General features: G+C 41.9%; 2 protein-coding genes across 3 annotated transcripts; both read left to right on the forward strand.

The window, feature by feature from the left end:
• The first annotated feature begins 809 nt into the window (after window positions 1–809).
• On the forward strand, window positions 810–7,674 carry THG1L (tRNA-histidine guanylyltransferase 1 like). Its single transcript, XM_019740399.3, has 6 exons — window positions 810–1,045; window positions 1,879–2,055; window positions 2,814–2,983; window positions 3,758–3,846; window positions 5,022–5,129; window positions 6,195–7,674. Exons 1-6 carry the CDS (start codon window positions 843–845, stop codon window positions 6,354–6,356), a joined length of 909 nt encoding a protein of 302 aa, XP_019595958.2. The 5' UTR covers window positions 810–842; the 3' UTR covers window positions 6,357–7,674.
• A 1,544-nt stretch (window positions 7,675–9,218) lies between these two features.
• On the forward strand, window positions 9,219–22,614 carry LSM11 (LSM11, U7 small nuclear RNA associated). 2 transcript variants are annotated; one of them, XM_019740422.3, is made up of 5 exons: window positions 9,219–9,695; window positions 14,939–15,078; window positions 16,960–17,043; window positions 17,491–17,598; window positions 17,677–22,614. In XM_019740422.3, exons 1-5 carry the CDS (start codon window positions 9,257–9,259, stop codon window positions 17,899–17,901), a joined length of 996 nt encoding a protein of 331 aa, XP_019595981.3. In that variant the 5' UTR covers window positions 9,219–9,256; the 3' UTR covers window positions 17,902–22,614. The 2 variants fall into 2 exon arrangements, with proteins under 2 accessions (XP_019595981.3, XP_019595973.3); XM_019740414.3 differs by having other exon boundaries at window positions 9,221–9,695; window positions 17,491–22,614.
• Window positions 22,615–24,228: the final 1,614 nt, after the last annotated feature.

Raw genomic sequence — 24,228 nt, forward strand, 5'->3', positions numbered from 1 at the left:
TCATTTATCTCTCTCTCTCTCTAGCTCTAGCTCTACATCTCTATCTGTATATTTATCTGTATCATCTATATATCTGTATCTCTCCCTGGATGGATATACAAGAAACTGGTAACAGTAATTGCCTAAGGTAGGAAGTTAGGAGTTAGCAAGAAACTTACTTTTTTACCATATATCTTTCTATATTGTATGAATAATTTTCTTGAGGATAAAAACAGTTATGAACTCAAAAGAGCTTTATAAACCATAATGCAAATAAAAGGGTTTTATTGTTACTATTATCTACTAGCAACAAATTTTGAATAATTTTAGTATGTCCATATGTTGGAATGAATCCGTTCTTCTTTTTAAATCACGCTTTAGAATATTTAATGACATTTGAAAATACTCAAGGTGAGTGGAAAAAATATTAAAAATTCTATAGGTATATGATTCCAATTTTGTGTGTTCCCTGTTTAAACATAAATATACAAAGAGAAAAGAGACTGGAAGGAAGCTCCAATACTTTGGCATGGAGAGGGGAGCTATGAAGTACTTCAGATATTTTACATTTTCTACAACAAATTAACAAATGTTGTTTGTAAAGAAAAACATCACAAAACTTCGAAGTTAGAAGAAAAATTTTAAAAACTTTGTTATAATGATTTGTTCTACAACAGAGGAAAAGCGAGCAATCGTAAGTAGAGCAAAAAGAAAAATGGAGCGCTCTTTCGAGGCCCGGAAGTGGATGGAGGACTACAAGGAGAGGCGAGACAGCCGCCGACCTCCACGTTAGCTAGAGCGGCCATGACGAGGCAGGAACTTCCGGGGCGGCTCTCTGGTCTCTTCCCTTCCGCGGGGATGGCATGTGGGCGGGAATGTGGGCTGCTTGCAACGTGAAGATTCGCGATTGCTGGGCCTCCACTTCCGTCACTCTGAAACGGTGCCTGAAATTGGGGGCGACCATGGCAAAGAGCAAATTCGAGTACGTGCGGGACTTCGAGGCTGACGACACCTGCCTGGCCCACTGCTGGGTGGTGGTGCGACTGGACGGCAGAAATTTCCATAGGTGAGTGAGAACGGCTTTTAGCCGCGTGGTGCGCCAGCGCTTCCGGGGAACCCAGCATCTCCTGTCGTAGGCCCCGGCTCATGGTCACCAGGGTAACGCGGCAGCCAATGAGCGCGCGTCATTGAGCGTCAGTCTATGTACTCGTTGCGAAATGCTTGAAAGCAAGCTGGTCAGGGTAGTTAAATAAGGTAGGGTGCTCCCCTGGTGAAAAGCTGGCGTGAGAGACCCGCGAGCAAGGACCTGGTGGAAAAAGTCACTCGTGCACAGTACTTACCTCTTCAGGCAATTGCCCAGCTATTTTGTTAGATGTCTGAGTGCTGACTGTTCAGAGGACTGTTTAGGCCTTGCTGTGGGCAACACTTTACAGTATGTTCTTACTTCGTTGTCAGTAACAGGCCACATGGACTGGATTCAGGAGGAAAAAATAGAAAGAAAAGCAGAAAGAAGTGTAACAAAAAGATGTAAATTTAATTTTTTAGAAGTTCTACTTTAATAGTAATGATTATTGTAACTAACATTTATTGAGCACTTCTAAGGAGCCAGGCATAATTACAGTTATTATCCTCCCCCAATCTTCAGGACAATTCAAAGTAAATACTCTCTGTTCACCATTTCACAGAAAAGGGAATTGAGGCTTAGCAGTTATGTCTCCTTTTCTCAGTTGGTCAGGGCAAAAAAAAACCCTGCACTGTGAAGAAATGGATTAGGTTGTGGCTAGTGGAATATTTGGACTCGTGACACTATTACAGTATCTTCCTCTTTGATCTGTGGTGTTAATGACAAGCTTTCTTCCATTCATGCCCTTTTTTCCTCCTCTTTTTCTCTTAATGAAGGTTTTCTGAGAAGCACAACTTTGCAAAACCTAATGATAGTCGTGCTCTTCACCTCATGACCAAATGTGCTCAGACTGTAATGGAAGAACTAGAGGATATTGTGATTGCATATGGACAGAGTGATGAGTACAGCTTTGTGTTCAAGCGGAAAAGCAATTGGTTTAAAAGAAGAGCCAGGTAATTCCATGGCCTAGCTCCTTCAGAATACTTCCTACCAGCATCTGGTTTCTGCTTACCTTAAACACAGACTTGCAGACCACAGATGGTATCTGCAGTATTTGTAGCTGCAGAATGTGTGTATATTCCTGTTTGGACTGTTACACTTCCATTTGATATCTGAGCATTCCGTATCCCTTTTTATCTGATTCTTTCCCCTCTGTTCCCTGTCACCTTAGCTTCTAGACTGATTTGACATTAAACATTAAGATTAGAAAAATAAATCATGGTATATAATATTAATGATTCATAGGTTGGCTTTAGCCAGTGATATTCTATACAATCGTTGCAGTATTGCTTAAACCTTTAATTAAGGAGGTTTTCAGTATTTCAGTACAAAATAGACAAATCTAATATTTGAGTATTTTGAAATTCACAGGAAACAAATCACATAATAAATTCGTATGTTTTTAGAACAATGGTTCCCCTCCTTCCAAGACAAAAAAACCCACAAAACCTTTTGAACCATAAATTTGCATTACATACAGAGAAAACTTTGGTATTTGTAAATTACTTATAGGACTAGAAGGAGAGGCAGGCTACATTTCAAATATGTAACTGAAAATTAAAGTAGTTTTTCTTGGCCCGACACATTTTATCTCTTGGCATGCTGAGCAGTTTGTGTAATCTCTCTGTTGCACCCACAGGCTCTGTCATGGTGTTGAATTAATATCATGTGTTTTCTCTTTTCTTCACCCAATGTGCCTTATACTTGCAAGTAAGTTCATGACTCACGTGGCCTCCCAGTTCGCCTCCAGCTACGTGTTTTATTGGCAGCATTACTTTGAGGACCAGCCCCTCCTGTATCCCCCAGGCTTTGATGGAAGAGTTGTGGTGTATCCTAACAACCAGACCTTAAAGGACTATCTCAGCTGGCGGCAAGCAGATTGTAAGTGAAGGGAACTAAACAGATATAATTAAACCACCAATTCCATACTGTAGAGGTGATGATCTGGTATAGTTTTGGCTCACATATACTTTGTTTAGAATGCAATATTTCAGTTTTTAAAAAAATTAGTTGAAAATGAAAAATTGGGAGATTTCATGTAAATACTCCCTATTTCCAGCTTTTTTTTTGTTTTTAAATCAGAAGATCTGGGAGTAGTAGGTCTATATTCCCACTTAGTATTGGACAGAACCTGTGTCGTGACTGCTGCCTTTTCATACATACGCATGTACTCACACAGAAGCCAGTGTGCCCCTGGTCCCTGTTGTTCCCTGGGGGTCACTTACTCTGCTTTATGCATTTATGTCTGTGCTGGTCTGAGTGGGTATTTGAATTGTGACCCCTGCCTTACATGACTGTGATGAAATGTTTGTGAGACTTTTTCTCATTTGGTATATCTTGACTTTGCCAGAAGAATTGGAAAAGAGGTAGGAATAATGTAAATCATGTAACTTTTAAAGTATTCCTAAGCTTAATGCACAACTGAACAGATTTGTGTAAAGCATAACAAATGATACAATAAAACAGTTAGGAAGTAAGTTTGTTTCTGCTTGCTTACTTCCCTCCATGTTTCCTGTGTATGATTTCGGGCAGGTCTGTAAATGTCTCTGAGATCTCATTAAAGAGGAGAGAGGTGGGGCTCTAGTATTCTTTGAAGTGTGAATCCTGAATAAAGATTATGTGTGTATAAACAGTACTACTTTATTCTCGTTACAGGTCACATCAATAATCTTTATAATACAGTTTTCTGGGCACTCGTACAACAGTCTGGACTAACACCAGTACAAGCCCAAGAGAGATTACAGGTATAAAGATCTTACTGTATGAATACTTAACTGGGGACAGTTTGCTATAGGCTCTCCCATGACATTTTGCATTCTCTTCAAGCTCTCTTTACAGCTTTGTTTTGAAAGGATATAAAAATCATCCTAGTAGCAGCTGTGCTGCTTTGCTTGCTCTGTGACACTGTGTGATTTAGTGCTTCTCCCTGAGCTGCAGTATTCTCAGCTGGAAATGGAATCAGTGACATTGGCTTTGCATTCCCATGTGGTAACGCTTGGCTGGAGCTGAATATTGGCTGCTCTCTTTAGACAGGGCGTGTGCTTTTTTGGGGGGTCATCCCACCTATCCTTTTCCCTCATTGCCACTGCCTGCTGGGCACCTATAGTTTCTCCGGTTTATGACCGCAGTGTATTAAGAGTCTGGGCTCTGGGAGTCAAATAATTGTACTCAGATCGTGCTTCTGTTCAATTTTATTCTCTCTGCCTTAGTTCTTTATAGGTAAAATGTGGAAAGTAATAGTTCCTACCTCATAGATTTATGGTGAATGGCATGATGCATATAAAACACGTAGGATAGTACAAAGCACATTGTAAGTACTTAAACACTGGCTTTTATTATTAGTTAACTGTTTCTTGTAGGACGACTAACTATGAAATGATTGATGTGTTATAATAGCTCCTAGTACAATGCCTGGTACTTCACTCAGTAAATGGTTGTCATTAATAATAATGATGAAGATTTACATATAACAATAATAGGAATCCTAATAGGTCTATCCAGTTTGGAAGAGCCAAGTTTTGATTTTGTTCTTCTTAGAAGAATAAGAACAACCTTTAATCTTGAGCAATTTATATTAACTTTCTAGGCTTCAGAGTTATCATCTCTAAAATGGAGATGGTTATGAGGTTCAAATAAAACATATGTAAAGTATCTAGTACAGAATAGGTTCTCAGTATTAATTCCTGTCACCCCATCACAGTCATGACTTGTGAAGCCATTGTTTGCTACAGAATTTTATGAATTTACACATCTAAATAAGTTTTGACCTACTCTTAAAATGCAAATTCATTAGTATCAAAAGATGTTTGACAGAACACTTCCCCTTCGTGATTTGTTTATGGAAGTTTAGGTCGAGGGTGGAATGGTAGCGGGGAGAGAAGACTTACAAAGCTTTTTATATCTGTTTTTATTTCCTCAGGGAACTCTTGCGGCAGACAAGAATGAGATTTTGTTCTCTGAATTCAACATCAACTACAATAGTGAGCCACTAATGTATAGGAAAGGAACTGTGTTGATATGGCGGAAGGTAATGCTGTTGTGTCCCGGGGAAAGTGGAGGTCAGGAAGGATGAGCCTGTGCTCATCCCGAGGGTGTCTTGCCTGCTGCCCGGAAACCACTGTGACTGCAGTTGCTAACACAAAGTAGATCCTTTCCGAAACAAGATGCTAGAGATTACTATTTTGATGCACTTTTTTTTTTGTGGTCAGGGCTCATTGTGTTTGTCAGTGAACTCTGTGATCTGGAATCTCCCCTGTAAGTAGAATCACAGAATTTTGGAACTAGTACACTTATTTTTCTGTGTCATGAGCTCTTCCCAAATCAAGTAAAACCCTGATAAAGGGTTGCAGTGCAGATAAAAGTATTTTTGCATTCACTGAACATTTAAAGAATACTTTCTCCCACACTGCATAATACCATGAAATGGTCCGTCCTGTAACAACTGTAATAGGAGGCCCTGAGAGATGTTGATCTGAGGGTTCTGACACTTACAGAAGGTTTATGAGATTCCCCAGACATTCATACTTACCTTAATATTCTATAATAAGTCTGTACATTTACCTAAGTCCTTAATTCTACCAGTATTTTCTCTCTGTATCCGCTCCTGGGCATAATGATTTCTCTAAATGTATTTCCTCCCACCTAAAGTAGTTTTTTCCTGAAATGAATGTTTTCAAGTCTTAAGGGCAACCTTAAGAGTGAGTCATTCTACTAGCAACTTCAGCTCTTTTATTAGTATTTTTAAAACACATTTGTTGTTTGGCACAGACTTGGGTACTTCTTAATGCAAGTGGGAGAGCTAATATACCATTAGTTCTACAGTTATTGCTAACAAGGTACATGAAACTCCTCCTTTGTTCTTAAATGTCCTTTTAGAATATAGCAACATAACATTTTTAAAAGTATTTCTTAATTGTAAAGAAGTTCATGTATGTTGAGATATACATATGTGTGTTGTATCTGTATCTCTCGATAAACATATATATGTGTCAGAAGTATATAAAATAAAAAAGCAAACTGCCCTCGCATCCCCCCCTTCCCTTCCTAAACCCACTCTCCAGTTAACAGTGTCAATATTTTAACTTGCCTGTAGGTGGATGAAGTCACGACAAAAGAAGTTAAGCTGCCAGCAGAAATGGAAGGAAAAAAGATGGAAGTGACCCGAACCAGGACTAAGCCAGTGCCCTTGCACTGTGATATCATCGGGGATGCTTTCTGGAAGGAACATCCAGAGATCCTAGATGAAGACAGCTGACCCTTTGCTTTTCAATCGTGGCGTGCTTAACCATGCAAGGCCTTCCAATTCTTCTGGCCTTAGGTGGCCTTGGCATCCCTACCACCCAGAACAATGTCCCAGGAGTGACATGCCTCTGGTTGGGAGGGGAACAGGGAAGGAAGGGATGGATGGAGGTGGGGTATCTTGTTCTGCTTTAAGTGGGACACTTTTTATGCAGTATTGGAACATGGTGCCTTCGATAGAAGTGCGTTTTTTAAAAATCATGGTACTATTTTTATAAAGCAAGAACTATTTCATGCCTTGCAGAATGAATTATTTTTAGGTTGTGGCATAAGTCTTATAAAAACCTGCCAAGCTCTTTTCACCTGTGATAGAAGATGAGCCCAAACTTTATTCTTGCCCACCTGTTCTTAACTAGAATATTCAGTGACCTTGAAAAAAATGTCACCTTTCCCACCTATCTACTTGCTTTCGTCTTTGGCAGACCTGGAGATAAATATAGGTTGATGCCTGCATGATGTCTTTTGAATTCAGGAATTCCAGGGACAACTCAGCTTTGTGTCAGTCTCCAAGTCGCAACTTGGGCTGAACAAATAAATTGGAAGTCCTTGTGTAAACATTCCAGAGATTGAGTCTGTGGAGGTATCAGCGTGATCATCATCTTGCCAGGGTCATTGTTTGCAAGGCCACTTAATCTCTTTCTAAGAAGAAAGAATTATGTGTATATATGAGAGAAAGAAAACGTGTGAGGAGGGAGAAACTCACTCCGTGTCCTCTAGATACTTCAGTCACCTTGTCACCTATTGGACTTACTGAAAAAGATTCTCATGTAGCCTCTGTATAATTAGAACAATGACATTTGAATTGGAGAGCAGCGGGTCAACACTCCCCTTGGGGTCACAGGTGTCAGGTGTCAGAGAAGTCCCAATAATAGCTCCACCTGCGGATGGGCCAGCAGAGATGGGTAAGGAGCAGAAAGCGACAGCTTTCATTCTATGTTGTCAAGCTGTTGGCCTCTGAAAGGGGGCAGTAGTAGGGACAGGTGGTGAGAGAACTCACATTGCCTCTTGTCCTCGGTTTCATATTTTAGAGGAAAAGATTATTTGGCTGTTAAGAATTAAGAGACAGCCCACCTCACAGTGTCTGGTCTTGCACTGCAGGCCAAGAAGAAAATGTTTTTGAAAGGGCAATGACTGGTCTCATCGTTCTCCAGTTGATACCCCATCTGTTGATGCCATGTTTTCCCTTCCTGTTCTCTCTACAAGAATAGGCGATGAGGCTCATGTTTGGTAATGGATAAAATCTCTGAGGAAAAAAAAATAAAGGTTTCAACTCCCTTGGCCTCATTTTTCATTTTTCTCACACAAACGCAGACTTCTGGATGCAAAAATTTACTTGGAATGCTTGTGTAAAGTGCTGACTCCATGTTACCCCCATAAAGATTTGGGGTTCAGTAATCTGATTTTTTAACCCCAAAGGCTTCTGATGCCTGTAGTCATTGATATACTACATTTTGAGCAACAAAGTATACTGTGATAGGCCAAGTGAGGCAGTAAGATTATGTAGCTTTTAACTGGCAAATGTAAGTGGTAAGTAAACTTACAACATTTTATATCAAATTAGACATGAAGGCATTTAAGTATAAATTTTCAAGACAAAAGCATCCAAAGACGTTCTTTCTGTAGATGCCATGTAATACCACAAAGGCTATCACTCAATTTTGTCATAAGATATGGGGACAAGTACTTGTTCTTAAATTGCCAGCCGTTTGCAGCTTTGTTTTTTGGGCGGGGGGGTTTGAACAAAGGACTAGCCTGGCTTCATACTCATGCCATAACCAAACCTGTAGTGCAATTACTTAGAAGCCCCATGCCTGATGGTTTTGTTGTATGTATTCTAATGTGTATTGCACAGTTGTATATTCCTTTTCATCTTGCTGTCTAAAAGAATAGTATTCTCTTGGGCTTCCTTTACACAAACGCAGTTAGTATAGAATAAATTGATGGTTTCGGGGACTGGTTGCAGTTAAAGTGATTTGTGTGGCCTGTAGGTGACTGGGAACATCTTACCTCTGCTGGATGAGGGGGCCTTCGGTATAGACTGTCATCTTAATATCCAAAAACAAAAACGTTTTAATGAGCAGAGGCTATAAAGTACAACCAGGTCTTGTAAATCCTCCATCTTCCTGTCTTCCAAGAGCTGGATCCTTTCCTCCAGTTGCTTAATGCATAGAAAATCAGTGATGGAGTGACTTACTAAGGTCCTGGTGTTAATGCAAATTACTTTTTGCACAGGGCGTAGGAAATGGAGGACTGGGATCCACCTATTCTTAGTTTCATTGTCCACTTAATATTAGCTAACATTCAAGAACAATTTATTATAAGCTCTATATGCACTGTCCATTCTTAGGACAATTCTACGAGGTAGGTACTATCATATTTCAGACGCGAATGTAAAGACTCGGAGACGCTAAATAATTTGAGCCCAGGTAGGTTAACCGCCAGTGGATAACCCCCAGTGGTGCTCAGCATGAAAGCAAATGGGGACATTCTTTGCCCGCTTTCGGCCCAATCAAGGTAGGGGAGTAGATGGCAGTTCCAGAAAAGAAACCCCTGGAGAGTTAGTGGTCCCGGGCTCCACCCCGGGTTATCTGGTGTAATAACAAACACCCTAAGTGGTAATGGTGTAGATGGGGAAACACCGCATTAAAGCAGATGAACCTGTCACCCGCGCGCTAAGGTGGTGGGGGCCCTGGCGGGTCGCAGCCCCGGGCACGCCCCCGGCGGAACTGAACGCGGACAGCTGCTGCCCCCCTGCGGCCGCGCCGGCGCAGTGCGACCCCGCGGCGCGGCTGCGCAGTGCCGCCCTCTGTCGGCTCCGCTCCTTCCCATCGGCCTCCGCTTGCGGGCCTTTCAAACATGGAGGAGCGGGAGCGGGGGGCGAGGTCGCCCGGCGCCGGGAGCCCCGCGCGCCCGCCCAGCCCGCGGCTGGATGTCAATTCTGACAGCTTCGACCCGCTGCTGGCTCTGTACGCGCCCCGCCTGCCTCCCATCCCCTACCCCAACGCGCCCTGCTTCAACAACGTAGCCGCATACGAGAGTTTCCTCAGGACCGGGAGCCGGGGCGCCAGGCGCGGGCGGGCGCAGGGCGCGGCCCCCGGCTCGGGCGCTCCTGCCGCCGCTGGGCCCTCGGGCAGGACCCGTCGCCGCCAGGACGCCCCCGCCCCGGACCCCGAGCGCATCCAGCGCCTCCGCCGTCTCATGGTGGTCAAAGAAGGGGACGGCGCCGCCGGGGAGAGCCGGCGAGGTCCGGGCCGGAGCAGGAAGGCGCCGCGCAATGTGCTCACGCGAATGCCCTGTGAGTCCGGCTGGCGGGGGCGGGGACGAGAGACTGACCGGCCCTCTGTCCGGAAGGTGGCGGCTGAGGGGACGTTGCCGCGGTGATAGGGGCTTGGTGTACTGGCGTCTGCACATGTTAGGGGGAGGGTCTCGGTGAAGGTCTGCAGAGGTGATCAGCGACCGTGGGGACGTCCTCCTTGAGTAATGAGGGAACTGGGGTTGGTCGTCCTGAGGAATGAAGGGTCTGCCTGAGCAGTGGGGGCGGAGTGGGAAAGGCTGTAGCGGTAACGGGGCCATGGAGAGGGTCTGCGTGGGCAATGGGTGTAGAGGTCTGCGCAGGTGGTGGGGGTCCATGGAAGTGGCTGCAGGGCAGGGCTGTTGCGGAACCTGCAGCGAGGATCTGCAGGAGTGGGCGGTTTGGAGAGAGAGATGGGGACATCGGAGGGGGGTTTGCAGAGGTGAAAGGAGTTCTTGGGGACCACAGACGGGGGAGGCGGTGCACAGCCAGTATTAGGAGAATGAGTGTTGGTCAGTGGGATTTGGGGATGATGGGATGCAGTGTGGGGAGGTCTGTTCAGGTAGCACAGGAGACATACAAGCTCATAACCCCTGCACGTTAAGTGACAGCTCATGCTCCCCGTGCTATAAGCAGAAGGGCTGCAGGGTCTTGATACACATATGTTCACATTGCCAAATCACAGTGCTAGAGCAGCAGGCACAAAATGCCCCTAAAACACACTGTCCTCCAGCCATTCTGCCAGGCTGGGTGCCGGACTGTGTCTGTCAGGCTCATATTACCATAGGCACAGGTTATTTTAAGTTCGGAAGGTGGAAATGGCGCTAGGGGATTTCTTGGAGCCGCCTAATAGATCCTTAAAGTAAAGCTGTCAGCAGCAGAGGTTGCTCATGTGTGAGCTAGGTCTTGTATAAATGGCATGAACATGAACACAGCCCAGGCTTATATCTGTTGTTATCTGGCAAGCAGTGCTGACATCTGCACCCTGCACACAATGACCTACTTAGCCATTCAGAGCATCTGTATCCTGATAGCTAAATTGTGATATTATTAAATCCCCACCTTTGGAATGGAAGGTTGTGCTAAGCAAGGATATATTTTGATTCATTCCTAGACCTGTGTTTATTAAGAGAGGAACATTCTGAAAAGCTGTATGCTGTTAGGAGTGCCTTTGTGGGTGGGATAATGTACCATGCCAGAACATCCCTGCCCAAGCTCCAGGCTCACCCCGGCTTGCGTGCCCAGCAGTAAAACAAAGATGGAGTGTCATGTTCCTAAAATACGAGCAGTCTGGGGTACCTTATTTTGCCTATACTTTTTGCCACATCATATCTTTGAAATGCATTTCAAATCTCAGATGGTAACATTTATTTTCATTTTGCCAGTTATTGCTTTGCTATTGAGATTGTCAAGGAACAGAAATCTTTCTCTGTGGTGGGTGGTTTTAGCTTTACTTATGGAGCACTTTGCTCTATTGTTATGGCGGAGTATGAAGACCAGCTTTGTTGACCCCGCAGTAGAATATATGCCTGGAATCAAGGTCTCAGAGAATGTGCCCTAAGCACTGAAAATTTGAATCATGCCATTGGAAACAGTTGGGTGCGTAATAGACATGGATAGACATCACAAAGAGTTGATGATTTTCAGAAAGCAAAAAAAAGTTCAGAAATGTGGGTGAGGATAGATTTATGCAAGAAGGAGTTCCTGTAAGAGTAAACTTCTAAGTCTTGAAGTTAAGGAAAAGCATGGTTGAGGATAGCTAATTATTTAAAAATCAGGCTACTGAGGTGTAATTTACATATAGTAAAATACTATATGTAAAGTGAGTTGTGACCAAAAAAAGTCTTAAAATCACCACCACATTCAACATACAGAACAATTCCATCACCACAAAAAGTTTTCTGAAGCTTCTTTGTAAGTCAGGTGATAATTTTATTGTTGCTAATTATAGCTACTGTTATTAAGCACATGTGCTGTAACCTTTGCTAAGCCCTTCAGATACACTATATCTAATTTTACCCTTAGATATGACTTTATACATGAGGAAACTGAGGCTCAGTTATCTGTTGTTGCCCAGGGTCACATAACTAGTTAGTTTGCAGCTGAGAATCCTGGGTTTGTCCAGCTCCAGGGCCTATGTGCTTAATAGTTATGCTGGTCTCAGGAGAGGGAAAAGGAGAGTACATTCTAATTTTTCTTTGCTTGTTTGGTGTGTGGAGGTTACTACATATGTGAGGCAGAGGATTTATGTCCAGAGCAATGAGAATGGAATTTGAGTCCAGAGAGGCATTTGTTGCTAGAATGCACTGAAGAGCCAAACCAAAGAGTTTCTGTTTGACTTTGTGATGCTAGAGAGGGAACTTTGGTCTATATTCTTAAGCAAAAGCACTTTTAGGACGAGTGTTTCTAGAAGCTAAGTTTCTTGTTGTAAAATGTATGTAGAGCACAGGGGTTTAACTGTCTATGTTTGAATACTGGCTCCTCCATGTTCTAGCTGTTTTACTTTAGGCAAGTTACTTAAACTCTTTAGGGCCTCAGTTTCCCCATCTGTGAAATCGGGACAATAATAGAATCTACCAATAGCTGTGAGGTTTAAATTAGTTAACACAGTTAAAGCATTTACAACAGTAATCTGCTTTAGCACATAGGGAAATTCTCGGTGAATGTTAAATGTCACTTTTAGACCATCATAATTAAAAACCCCAGGTCAGGATATATATAACCTGCCTGTATTAACTGTTGGCTCAGCTGTTTACTAGGTAAGTAACTTTGAGCAAATTATTTAAACCTTTCTGAGCCTCTGTTTCCTCATCTATAGAAAGAGGTGAAATAGTAGTCCCTATGTGTTAGAGTTGTGAGAATTAAATAAAATAATGTGCATAAAGTTAAACTTCCCAGGGCCTGGCCCATACAAGGGCTCAGTACTTGGTAATAAGGACAGTGACAGTGATGATGATGAATTGGTTGACGTGAATGAAAGGACCTGGGAGACTCATTGTAAACCTATCATCTGATAAGGCTCCGGACGGTATGGTTGGTCGTGGAAAGAGAAAAGTATTAGTTATTGAGAATCTATTGCCTGAATTTAGTGATTGGTTGGCCGTGAACAGGGAGAAATGAGTGGAATTAAAGATGACCTGGACTTAGAAGGGTGTGCGGCCCAAGTATAGTGGCAGTGGAGAAGGGGATTGGAAGAATATGTTTCTTAAAAATCAGGCTTTTTTTTTTTGGTCATGTTAAGTTTTTACCAGCCTGGCTTATATCCATTTGGAGTTTGTCACAGTCACAGAGATTGCTGGAAAGAGATTCAGAATGTGGAACTCATTTGTGCCTTGGCAGTTTGTTCTGATAGGGGGTGCTAGTGTTGTATGTTTGGTCACACGAGGATAAAAGTGCTTCCTGGAATTACACCTTATTAAATCTTTGGAAGAGAAAGATACAGTGTGGGAGTTGAAACACCTGAGTTTGCCATTTGTTTAATTAGAATAAGAGACTGTTGTAAGATACATGCTTGCCCTTTCTCTTGGACTTGGAGGGTCAGGGGAGAAGTGGTGCCCCTATTTTTTTCCAAGTTAGAAAAAGAATGGTCTGTCCACTCTTTGTGGAAACATGTATATGTTTGGGCTGGGGGGCAATGAATGGGTATAGGTGAAGGAGTAATCCAGGCATTGTGATCAGTTGCTAAGAAATTGAATTATAGAGATTTATTCCTGAATCTAAAATTTAACTAGTCATCTAACCTCATTTTATGAATGAAGAAACTCGGACTTGTAGAGAAAAAGTTACTCACCAAGGTCATGCAACTAATTAGAATGACCTAGAAGTTGTTTACGATGCTTGATTTAACACAGTCTATAGCACATATCCACATACATGTACACACACACACCTTATATATCAAAGGTTCAAAGAAATTTAGAATATTGCTAGAGGAAGGGTAGAAGATGAACGGCAGACCAAGGTTCTCGTGTTCCTTTCCAAGGCTGCTGTTTCTGCCACTCTGCTCTCCCTGTGCCTTCTTGCTGAATCTTCAGTCTGACATAAGTTCCTACGTCTCATCTGCTAATTCACTTTCTTCCAAGAGTATTTTCTTTTATTAATTTATCACTGCCATCATTTATAAGCCAACCCATGAATGAGGAATAAGGAGGTAAGAGTAACCAACTTAGTTTTCCAAACTGAAGTGCAGGACTGTTGTTCTCTCTTATGCCACTAGAAACAAAACAGAGTGATTTTTTGTTGTTGTTGTTGTTGTTTACTATCAATGGCATAACCTCCAAAGAATTTGCATTGCACACTTGGGAGGGAAAGACAGACTGTGCATGTATGAGTGTGAGAGTGTGTAAGAGAGTATGTGTATGTGTGTCGTTCTGTTTTGAGACGTTATATATAATATAGCCAACATGTTGTGAGAGCTAATTTAACATGAAGTAATAAAAATGAAATTCATCCCTGCTGTCAAGCTCTCACAAAAAGAATTCACTGTAGTAAAAACTGAAATTATAGTCCCAGCCTTCTACTTAGGAATGGTCGGACTGCTCTTTTTACATGATGCTTATCACAGTCTCAGGAGCCGGGTGCTCAGCAGGTGCCTGTTCCCCAGCAGAGCTTGAAATAGCACCAGGTGTCTGACGCCGAGTGTGAAGATGATGTACATTGAAACACTAGTGACTCTAGAGAGCTTGTGCACGGAGTAGCTCAGACTGGGGTGCCTAAAGGCCATTTTCACTCGGAGGATTATCTGTGTTGACTGTTTAATGGAAGATGTGTTACAGTTTGTTGCCTTCAAACATATGAACAAGGTTTTTGGTTCTTTGGAAGGCTCAAGCTGGATATGTGGTTCATGAGAATTATCCTGAAAAAAGTTGTCTTAAGAAAGCACAGAACTGAGAAGAATCCAGCTGCTGATGTGTACATTTAATGTGATACTTCTTTTTTGCCCAAAAAGGTTTTAAATGATGGTGCATCTTAGAATCAATGACGTCATAGACGATAGGATATACAGGTAGTGAAACATGGATAATAGCTATTCCTATTATGGCTTATCAACAGTCTGCTGGAATCTTGTTTCATTTCTGTGTGTTGCCTGTACTAGCCAGTTGCCCGTTAGGCCTTCCTGCTGCCATCGTGAGGTTGCCACTACACCGTGTTGCCTTGTGTTGCTGGAGATGGTCAGGTGGTCTTGGTTGTTAATTCTGCGAATAACAGATGTTCATGCCACACTGATTACTCTTCTCTTGTTTCAGTGCACGAAGGCAGCCCTCTGGGTGAGCTCCATCGTTGTATCCGGGAAGGGGTGAAGGTGAATGTTCACATCCGCACTTTCAAGGGACTTCGGGGAGTCTGTACAGGCTTCCTCGTTGCATTTGACAAGTTCTGGAATATGGTAATTATGTCTTTCTTAAGGGGCTGGAGAAGCTCTTAGAGATTAAATCTTTTATATGTCTAAAGGATCTGAGTAACCTTATTCAGTGAAACCTACAGAGTAACCTCTCAGATGAACTAGAATCTTTACACCCTCTTGGGCAACCACAAAAAAGGTCTTTTTATTGCTTCCTTTTCCTTAAGGCAGTGGCTTTCAATGGGGCAATTTTGCCCTTCTCTCCCTCCCAGGGGCACTTGGCAACGTCGGGGGATATTTTTTTGAATGTCACAACTGTGAGATAGGGTGCTGCTGGCATCTAGTGCGTAGAGGCTAGAGCTTCTGCTGCATGTCTTACAATACGCAGCAGCCCCACAGCAACAAAAAATTACCCCCTCCAGAGTGTTAGTAGTGCCAGGGTTGGGAAACCCAGCCTTCAGGAAAAATTACTTATTTCATTGTTTAGTAATTTTGTATTGATTTCCTATTAAAAATATTTATTGACTTCCCTCTTTGGTTGGACATATTCTAAGTACAGAAGTTTCAGAAAAGAACTTTCACTCCACTGTTTTTGGCAAGAGAGATAAGGATAGAGGGGAAACAGCTATACTAGTAAGAAGACACTTGGCATGGTGTTTTCTTATAAAGGAGTGTACCACACACCCCAGCCTTCTAGGAGCTTCCTGTTTACTATAGATGTTTGTAGGAAAGAAGGGACGTATTATAACACAACTGTAATATGCAGCAGTTAAAAGAGGGCCGCCGGGGCTTTCCGTGTTTCTTTTCCATATGTCACCCATCTTCAACTTTCCTTTTTTCCCTGTGCCTTATCTCCATCCATGCATTGCCCTGGATAATAATAGTTGCTCATATTTATTAAATACTTGTTATGTGCCAGATACTATACTAAGGACTTTATATAATCTCAGTGAATGAGCTGTAGGTCTATTACTGTTCCATTTCACAAATGAAGAAATTGAGGCTAGAGATTTTGGAAGATTGGTGCAGATCACACTGTTACTATGTAAGTGGAAGGTACCAGGATACTATCCCAGGTCTTTCTGACTTCTAAGACCATGTTTTCAACCATTATGGAATCAGAAAACCTGGATTTGAATCCTAGCTTTAATACCTGGTAGTTGTGTGACTCTAGGCAAGTTATTTCTCAGAGGCTCAGTTTTCTCGCCTCTAAAAATATAAGAAAACATTTTATTATGATTTTACCTTTGAAAGAAAAGGATTTAAGAGAACATATTTCATGACATTGGTAATAATAATGTAATGAATAAATAATACTGTAATAAATAATAAAGCTTATATTTCTGTGGTGATTTACACTTTTCAAAGTACTTTCTCATACACGATCGCATTTGATCCTAACAGCTGTGCAGTGAGGTTGATATCTCAGTGACAAGAATTCAGCAGTGATTTTGTATGTAACCCTGGTCAATCTGTTAATTGCTGTCAGAAGCTGGAAAGGGACAAGAAGCAGTAGTGTTTCTTAAAGGGTGATTTAAGGCCTTCCTACATCAGAATCACCTGGGGTTTCTCGTTAAAACAGAAAGTTCCTGCTCTTCATCCCAGGTTTACTGCGTCTGAATCTCTAGGAGAGTAGCCTTGGATTTATATTTTAATAGGCTTCCTAGATATATATACACTGAAGTTTAAGAACTTCTATGAGGCAGTTGTAAAGGCACCTTGCCACAGAGAGACTTGTCTTTTACATGGTTGTACTTGGAGGGGGCCAGGTGTTACCATTTTTTTCTGCCCAACAGCTGAGTCACCGGTTAAGTTTAGTTTTCTACAATTAGATGTTACTTTGCCTTTTAAAATTTTTCCTGAAAGCTCTAAGAATAATATTTTTAACTCCGCCTCATTTTTTCCCCCTTTGGACTGTTTCTCTAGGCACTTACTGATGTGGATGAGACGTACCGAAAGCCTGTGCTGGGCAAAGCATATGAGCGGGATTCTTCACTGACTCTCACGAGGGTAGGTGGTTTCTCCTGACTTCCTGAGTCCCCAGCATGCTTTTAGCTTGAGGAATTAGGCTCACTGAGTGCAGTGACCAGGGTTTCCTAATGGGAAAACCCTAGTGCTGTAAGCCAGGTTTGCCTGGACCAAGGTCTTCACAGTTTCTCTTCTCATGCCTCTAGCTAATTTCAAATGCGTCCCTGCTTCTGACCTGCATATTATTTGAGCAACAGATTATCTCTTATAAAGGCTTACAAGTCTTTCCATTTTATACTGTAGAAATATGCACCTTCTCTTGACATACTGTTTTATCTGAGTTATGGCTAGAAATAGAAAATTTATTACAAACTTTTTAAAATTTACAAAGCAAGTAGTCCTCAGAGCATAGCTAAGGAATCTGGTCTTCTTTCTGTATACCGAAAGAGCGATGTTGAATGCTAATATTTGTTATTGCCTTCCTCGTAGCTATTTGATCGGCTAAAACTTCAAGATTCCTCCAAGAAGGAAGCAGATTCTAAGTCTGCAGTCGAAGACTCCACTCTGTCCAGATACTCCCAGACGTCCACGTGGAAGGTAGCTTCAGTGTGGGGAAGAGGAGACACTGACCGGGGCTCACGCAAGCATTCACGCTCTGTCCCTTCTTCCCTGCAGGCATCTACAAGGGAGGAGTCCAGGTCAGAGCTGTCAGGGAGGACTGTGCAGACAGAGGGGTCTAGTGCGGGGGGGACCTTTTCCAGAGCTACCACCCTTTCCAGGGGCCAGCCCCGTAAGAAAAAACGAAAGCCCAAAGTGGACTACCAGCAGGTATTCACTAGACATATAAATCAGATTTTCATTCGAGGCGAGAATGTCCTGCTGGTTCATCTTGCACAGTGATTAGCTCAGCCCCACTTCAGCTTTGGTTTTTAGAAATAAAATGCATGAATCGCTGCTATGCTGTGTCCTAGTATCCCAGTGAAACCCTGACTTGTAATGATTCCCTCTGGTACTGCATGTGCTGAGGAGAGAGCCAGGCTTGGGCTCTCTGCGAGATGAACTCCCTCAAGGGGAGAAAGGCCTTGGGGAGGGTGGGTGTTCACATTAATATAAAGGCAAAAGCTGCACATGGGTACACATGTCTCATCTGGTATCATGGTCTGCTTCAGACACTCAAGCCAAATATAAGATCTTCCATTTGAATCAGGGGTCATGGTATGAATTGAATTCACTCCATAGACTCAGTAGTGTGTGGGAGGAAATGAGAACAGTCTCATTTCTAAAAGCTAGTGCTCTGAGTACTCATGAATGTGATTCAAAGAGTAGCAGTATAAATTGCCCTGGAGCCCTGCACCCACATCTTGTAACTGACCATTGAATTTTTCTCTGTACCATTCTTTCTTGTTCAAGAAATGTAATCGGTTACCTTCAGATATCAATAAGATCTAAGAAAGCTACCAATTTATGTAAGTGTGAATTTTGAATAGCTGGTATGCCCAAAGCAGCCAGCAATGAATGCCTGTTTTCATCCCTCTCACTATGGAAAGGCATATGGGACCTCAGCGGTCTCCCTTTACCAGAAGTAGCTTATGTGAATGGCATACCAGATGGGACTAGAAGACGCTCGTGCAGTGGCTTCTTGTCCTTCTCTCTGACTTCTGTGGCATGGTGCTAGTGCATGTACCTTGTGTATTGCCCCTCTGTGATATGTCCTGTGAGTTTTATGGCAGGAGACTGTGACCTTCATGTCTGGCTTCAGAGTTCTGCATGAGCTCTAGAACACACATGCATCACACAGCTGAGAGCCCTCTTTCCAGGCAGGGCTGGCCTTGTGTAGAATATCTTTCAGAATGCTATTATTCTCTTGGTCAGGCCAAAGAGATTCTCATAAACTGTAGTGGCTGGTGGCTGGAAGGGACACTACTCACAGGCTGGCTTCAGTAACACGAACACCATAGCACTCTCTGATACTACTTGAATCACATTATACGCTTTTTCAGTCACCGATGCAGAATGGACTATATCTTGACACAGACTGTTAGTCAACATCGATTTTTTTGTTTTGTTAGTTTATATTTGGTTTTAGTTTAGCTAACTCATGTTCAAAGTGAGAATAAGAAATAACTAACTAGTTAAAATGCTTGAAAAGAAAAATTCCCCCCATTGTATTTGTTGTATAACTTAGAAAAGCCCTCTGAGAGCAGGGTGAATAAAGTTTATGGAGCTCAGATGCCTGGTCCTTCTACTGGCTGGGGCACTGGTTCATCATATAATGAAACGAGAGCAGACTTAATCCCTCTGTGCCTCAGTTTTTCCCCATCAGACACCTACCTCACAGGAACACTGAGACAAAGAATTTTAGGAAGGCATTTTAAAGTTTCTCGACATGTTTAAGTGCCATGAGTAATTTTTACTAACCCTGTTTCATAGCTTGGTAAAAACTCTGTCTTAGTAGCAAGGCAGGTGCTACATAAGAAAGTCATCTCTGTAGGTGTCATAATTATGATCTTACTGTATCAGAAGGCAGTAATATCTTCAGGAACTATTTTCCATATTCCATTCCTTTCTTCTAAGGGACAATGGAAGTTTCAGAAGAATATCTTCAGGGAGACTAGCATTTCTTTGCTGTGCCCCCTATATCCCAGCCTCCACTCTTTTCTGATCATCATCAGAAAGAATTTCCCTGAACTTTTCAGGGGTTTATATGATAGTACCAAAGGGAGAAAGAGCATCTAAAAGTGACACATCCCCAAAGGGGAATTTGCGGAAATTGTTTTGTTTTTATTTAAAATGCATTTTAAATATACTTTTTAGAGCCAGAACAGATGCACTAAGCATTTAGAGAGGTTCCAGGTCACAAACTTGAAATCTGCCAATCTTCTAAATAGTGTCTAAAATCTCAGTTCCCCAATTATTAGTTACCTTGTTTAATCATCAGGCACCCCTGCCTCTACCTCTTTCCAGTCTCCCGTTTGGCTGTCCCCATCTGTCTGCCCTCTTGTCCCTCAGTTAGAAGCTGAAATGGATACTAGATTTTTCCTGCTAAAGTAGAAATTTGGAATCAAAAGGAATGAATGAATTTCCATTCATTCTAGTGCCTGATTAAATTTAACCTGATTTGTTTTAAACACGTGCTGGTTTTCATGTTTGCATATAATTTTCATATATCCATCTAAAGATTGATTCACTACTTTTCTACCCAACTTAACAATTCTGGCTCTGAAAATTATTTTAAAATTGTATGTGATCTGTCTTATGCACCCATTTATTTGTTTGGTTTGGACAGTGATTCTGGAATGAATGAACTATCTAGTAAATGTGCTAATTTGTACAAAGCATGATAATTTTTTAGAGAAGTCAATTTTTAAAAATCATTGCTTTTTTTATTATTGGAGAAATTTTTCATAAGGAAGAACAAATAGTTCCAATGTATATGTTGTCCAAAAATGTGATCATTTAGGACGTTAGAGTTGCTATGGAAATAACTGAAGTCTTCCTCAGGAGAAAAAGAGAAAAGGGGAAATTAACAGCTAGAATGGTAGTCCTGGAGGCCCCCCAACAGCTCACTTGAGGGGGACCCTCAGCAGCTGAAATGCAGCAAAACTGGTTTCTAGTATTGTCCAAGAATTTGGGTTTGGGAAACTTGGTAGGAATAGTACTTATTTTTGAACATCCAACTTTGGTTCTTCAAAGTAATCTATAAACATGTGGGCGTGTTTTCCAGATAATTCACAGGGCATACCTGTGTACTTGTTGAAGTCTTCTCAGGAGTTTCCAGTTGCGTTAGATAAGAACAAGGGATTGAGAAATGGAAGGTATGGTTTCACATCCAGAATGATTGCTAGGAGAACTTGCACTTTAGGTTGTTCATTCTAGTATTTGGGAAGCATTTGTGCTTCCTTTCAGAGACCATCTTATGACAGAGGTGGGCCGTTGGTGAGATTGTTAGCCAGAGTTAGCAGTGTCTATTCAGTACCCTGCTCTCTGTGCATGGTGCCTGTCACGTCAGAAAGCTTAGAAAATATTAGCATTAATGTCTAGGTGCATAGGAATCCTTGCTATCAGTTGTTCAATGGATCAAGAGGGGCTCTATCTGTTTTCATGGTGAAATAGTCCAGGAGCACCTTTAGAGATTGTCAGGTCAGGAGCTGTGAGCTGCCCTTAATCCTCAGAAGCCTTGCAGAAATGTAGCTGTACCACTTCTATCCCTCGAGAAAAATTAGAAACTGAACTTGATGCAGAGTAGATATTTGTATTTTCAATTTGCACTATTCCTGTAACAGCTGACATGGGTAAAATTAAACAATAGATTCTGTAAATTACTTCTTTAAATTTTGTCTAAATTTGCCTTTAGGAAAAGCATTAAAATTATTCAAAGACAGCTAGCTGTCACTGGTGCTGCCCAAAGCTTTTCAATCCTTTATGTTGTTTTTTTTTTTAATGAATGAAATGCTTGCTGTGAGAAGGTCAAGGTTATGTAAGAATATCATGGTCTAAATATAATGGTTTTGCAACTGTTGTAATTTTTCTTTTCCTGTGCCAGGTATAGAATGCAGTCGAGCCCTTTTCAGTAACTTCTGTTCATCATCCTGTGTTTTTTGGGGGCAGTACCTCTCAGAAGGCTTTTCTTAATGATTCTAAAGCAAAAAATATCTTATCTGGGGCTGTGTTGCAAAGGTGGGTTGTCTGTTATTACTTTCTGGCAAATTGAGTTGATGGATTTAAGATAAGCCTGTGGGGTTCCTGTCACAGTTTCCTCGGCTCTAAAGGGTTGGGCCTTCTTTACTCTCAGTGTTTTGAGTATTTTTCAAATGTTTGTAAGTTCTCTTGCACTCCTCTAATAAAAATGAAAGCTCTCTGTCAAGAAATCGCTTTGGATGGTTCAGAGATCTAGGGGAAAAAATAAGTACACCAGAGACCTTCAGTTGGTTTTTTATTTATTTATAATATAAAGTAGTTTGATAAGCTACCAGAGTTAGTGCTTCTTTAAAAACACTCTCTGAAAAGATGGGAACTGTCTCTCAGGAAAGCTATAAAAGCTATTCCCAATACATTGCAATTGCTTTTGATTTTTAGTCCTTTGGAGCAAATGTCTGATGTTATGTCTGATGTTATGTTTAGAGCTATGGGGGGAAAATGTCTTAAAAATTTTTAAGGGATATTATTTAAACAATGATTATCTAGCTGAATTATGTGTGAACTAGGTTCTAGGGCAGCTGTCCAGTTCTTTTTCTATTTTCCAGATAGTAAAGCAGATAGTAAGCAATGTCTTGAAAAGTGATGTACTTATTTCCTGCTGACATCTAAAGACGTTCATTAGCCTTCTGGGCTACCCTGGGGATAGCCTTCTGCACCGACTTATTAGTGTGTTTTTAGACAAGGCTAAACCTGGATGACTCTATGTATTTGTAGTTTCTCTATTCATATATCGGCTGCTAAAAGAAAAACCATGACTTGTAATCTTGTCTTAAAATTACTTCTATTGTTAAGTTGACCTAACCCCTTCCTGTTTACAGAGGATTGCTGCTAGTAACTTAAGTTTGCAATGTTCTGCTTTACATATGTGTCATATGGGAGTGTGGAAACCGTAATAAATATGATTGCATTAATGCACTGGCTGCTTTGTCTCTGCTGATTTTGGGAGTGGAGGAGAGAAGGCAGAAGAGTCTATTGTCAAGTGAAGACACCTATCTAGAAAGTTAAAATATCTCAGGCCTCTGCAATCTCATTGTTGTAACTTGGGTCTTTTCTTTACCAAAGCACACACACCTAGATCCCTATCCTTGAAGTAGCTTTGTTCTTCCAAGTCTATTTGAAGTGCATGCTTAGAAAAGAAACTTGGCTCACATTGTGAATTACCTCTTCTAGAAGCCTCAAGCAATGGGAATTGCCCTGTGAATTCATTCCACCTAATAACTCACTGGCATTAATCCACTGTCCTCACGATCTGCTGAGATCACTATTGACTGCTCCCCTCTCAGTGTTTTACCACATCTGAAGAATTGATCCTCCCTGCTTCCAGAAGTATCTGAATTTGCCACCAGCTTTCCTCTGTGCATGTACAAGCAGTTGAGCTGCCCAAAGATTTGCCATATTGGTTACTTGGTCTCCTCTGTGTGCTTCCAGAAATGAGACATCTTGGTGAGGTGGACACACAAAAATCACATTGATTCTTAGAGAGGGAAACCTCAAGTGAACTGTCAAGACCCAATTCCCCACTATCAAAGAATATGTTAATAACTTGGGCTCAGCTGACATATGGGAAATTTCAAAGAAGAAGAAGTGGAGGTAAGGGAGGCAAGACCCAAATGCTCCAGTTCTGCCCTTGCTTACTTGTTTTGTATCTCAAAGATTTCTGGTTAAAGGAGAATGTCCTCATTAATCAAAATAAAGGCAGAAGAATCAGCTAGCTTGACAAGTAAAGTAAACAGTGACAGTTAAATAGTGGCAGGAGAATGGAGGCCAGTGGAATGGCCTTTCCCTAGGCTTTCTGGAGAGATAGGAGTGGCAAAGACAGAAAGTTCCTTGCCCGACTGCTTTCTCTCCGTGGATAAAAGTGAAGCTTTTTTCAGTCTGCTCAGTTACCGCTAGGTGGCAGTGAGTTAAAGAGAACTGTTTGACTAGAGGTCCCAGAAGGACCTGTCTCCCCCGATCTCCAGTCACTGCTACAATTAATTGTTAAATGCTCACCAGTCTGGACTGAGATAATCAAGGAAAAACAAGCTATAATCAACTCAAGTGGCAATATAAGCGTTTCTTACCGATATTGAATTTACCTAATTTGAAGCTTAGGAAGCCTGACTGATGGCAGTCAGCCAGCGAATGTGCTGGGGGAAGAGTGGTTAAAAGAGAAATTGCCCCGTGTCCACTAAAATTTTAGGCTTTCTGTCACCACTCTGACATCATGGGGGTCCTCGTTTCTTCTTGGAGTACTGTCTGTCACCCAGCGCCTTCCTGTCTGCTGCCAAGGATCACCCAGGAAAACTGTCTTGATGCACCAATTTCTCATCACTTTCTCAATTTTGGAAACAGTTCAGTTCCATCCAGTGTTGATGCCTGAGAACCCATTTGTGACAAAGGTTGCAGCTGTCTTATGATTCCGCAGCCACAACTGAGCCTCCACTCCAAGACTGCAAGTAAATAGTCTCTTGAGTCGGAGGAAAATTTATAATAGACTCAGAAAAGTCTGTAATTTTAGACTGGGCACTGGGGCAGAACGGGCGGTGG

This window comes from Rhinolophus sinicus, chromosome 5, assembly GCF_057876585.1.
Source record: "Rhinolophus sinicus isolate RSI-liver-muscle chromosome 5, RSI-T2T, whole genome shotgun sequence".
Classification (NCBI taxonomy): Eukaryota; Metazoa; Chordata; class Mammalia; order Chiroptera; family Rhinolophidae; genus Rhinolophus; species Rhinolophus sinicus.

Excerpts from the sequence above, each read along its gene's own strand:
- THG1L (XM_019740399.3), top strand. The coding sequence starts at position 843 with ATGTGGGCGGGAATGTGGGCTGCTTGCAACGTGAAGATTCGCGATTGC. Across the intron at positions 2,984-3,757 it reads CAGCTGGCGGCAAGCAGATT|GTCACATCAATAATCTTTAT; the intron begins GTAAGTGAAGGG and ends TTCTCGTTACAG. Across the intron at positions 3,847-5,021 it reads AAGCCCAAGAGAGATTACAG|GGAACTCTTGCGGCAGACAA; the intron begins GTATAAAGATCT and ends TTATTTCCTCAG.
- LSM11 (XM_019740414.3), top strand. The coding sequence starts at position 9,257 with ATGGAGGAGCGGGAGCGGGGGGCGAGGTCGCCCGGCGCCGGGAGCCCC. Across the intron at positions 15,079-16,959 it reads TTGACAAGTTCTGGAATATG|GCACTTACTGATGTGGATGA; the intron begins GTAATTATGTCT and ends CTGTTTCTCTAG. Across the intron at positions 17,044-17,490 it reads CTTCACTGACTCTCACGAGG|CTATTTGATCGGCTAAAACT; the intron begins GTAGGTGGTTTC and ends CCTTCCTCGTAG.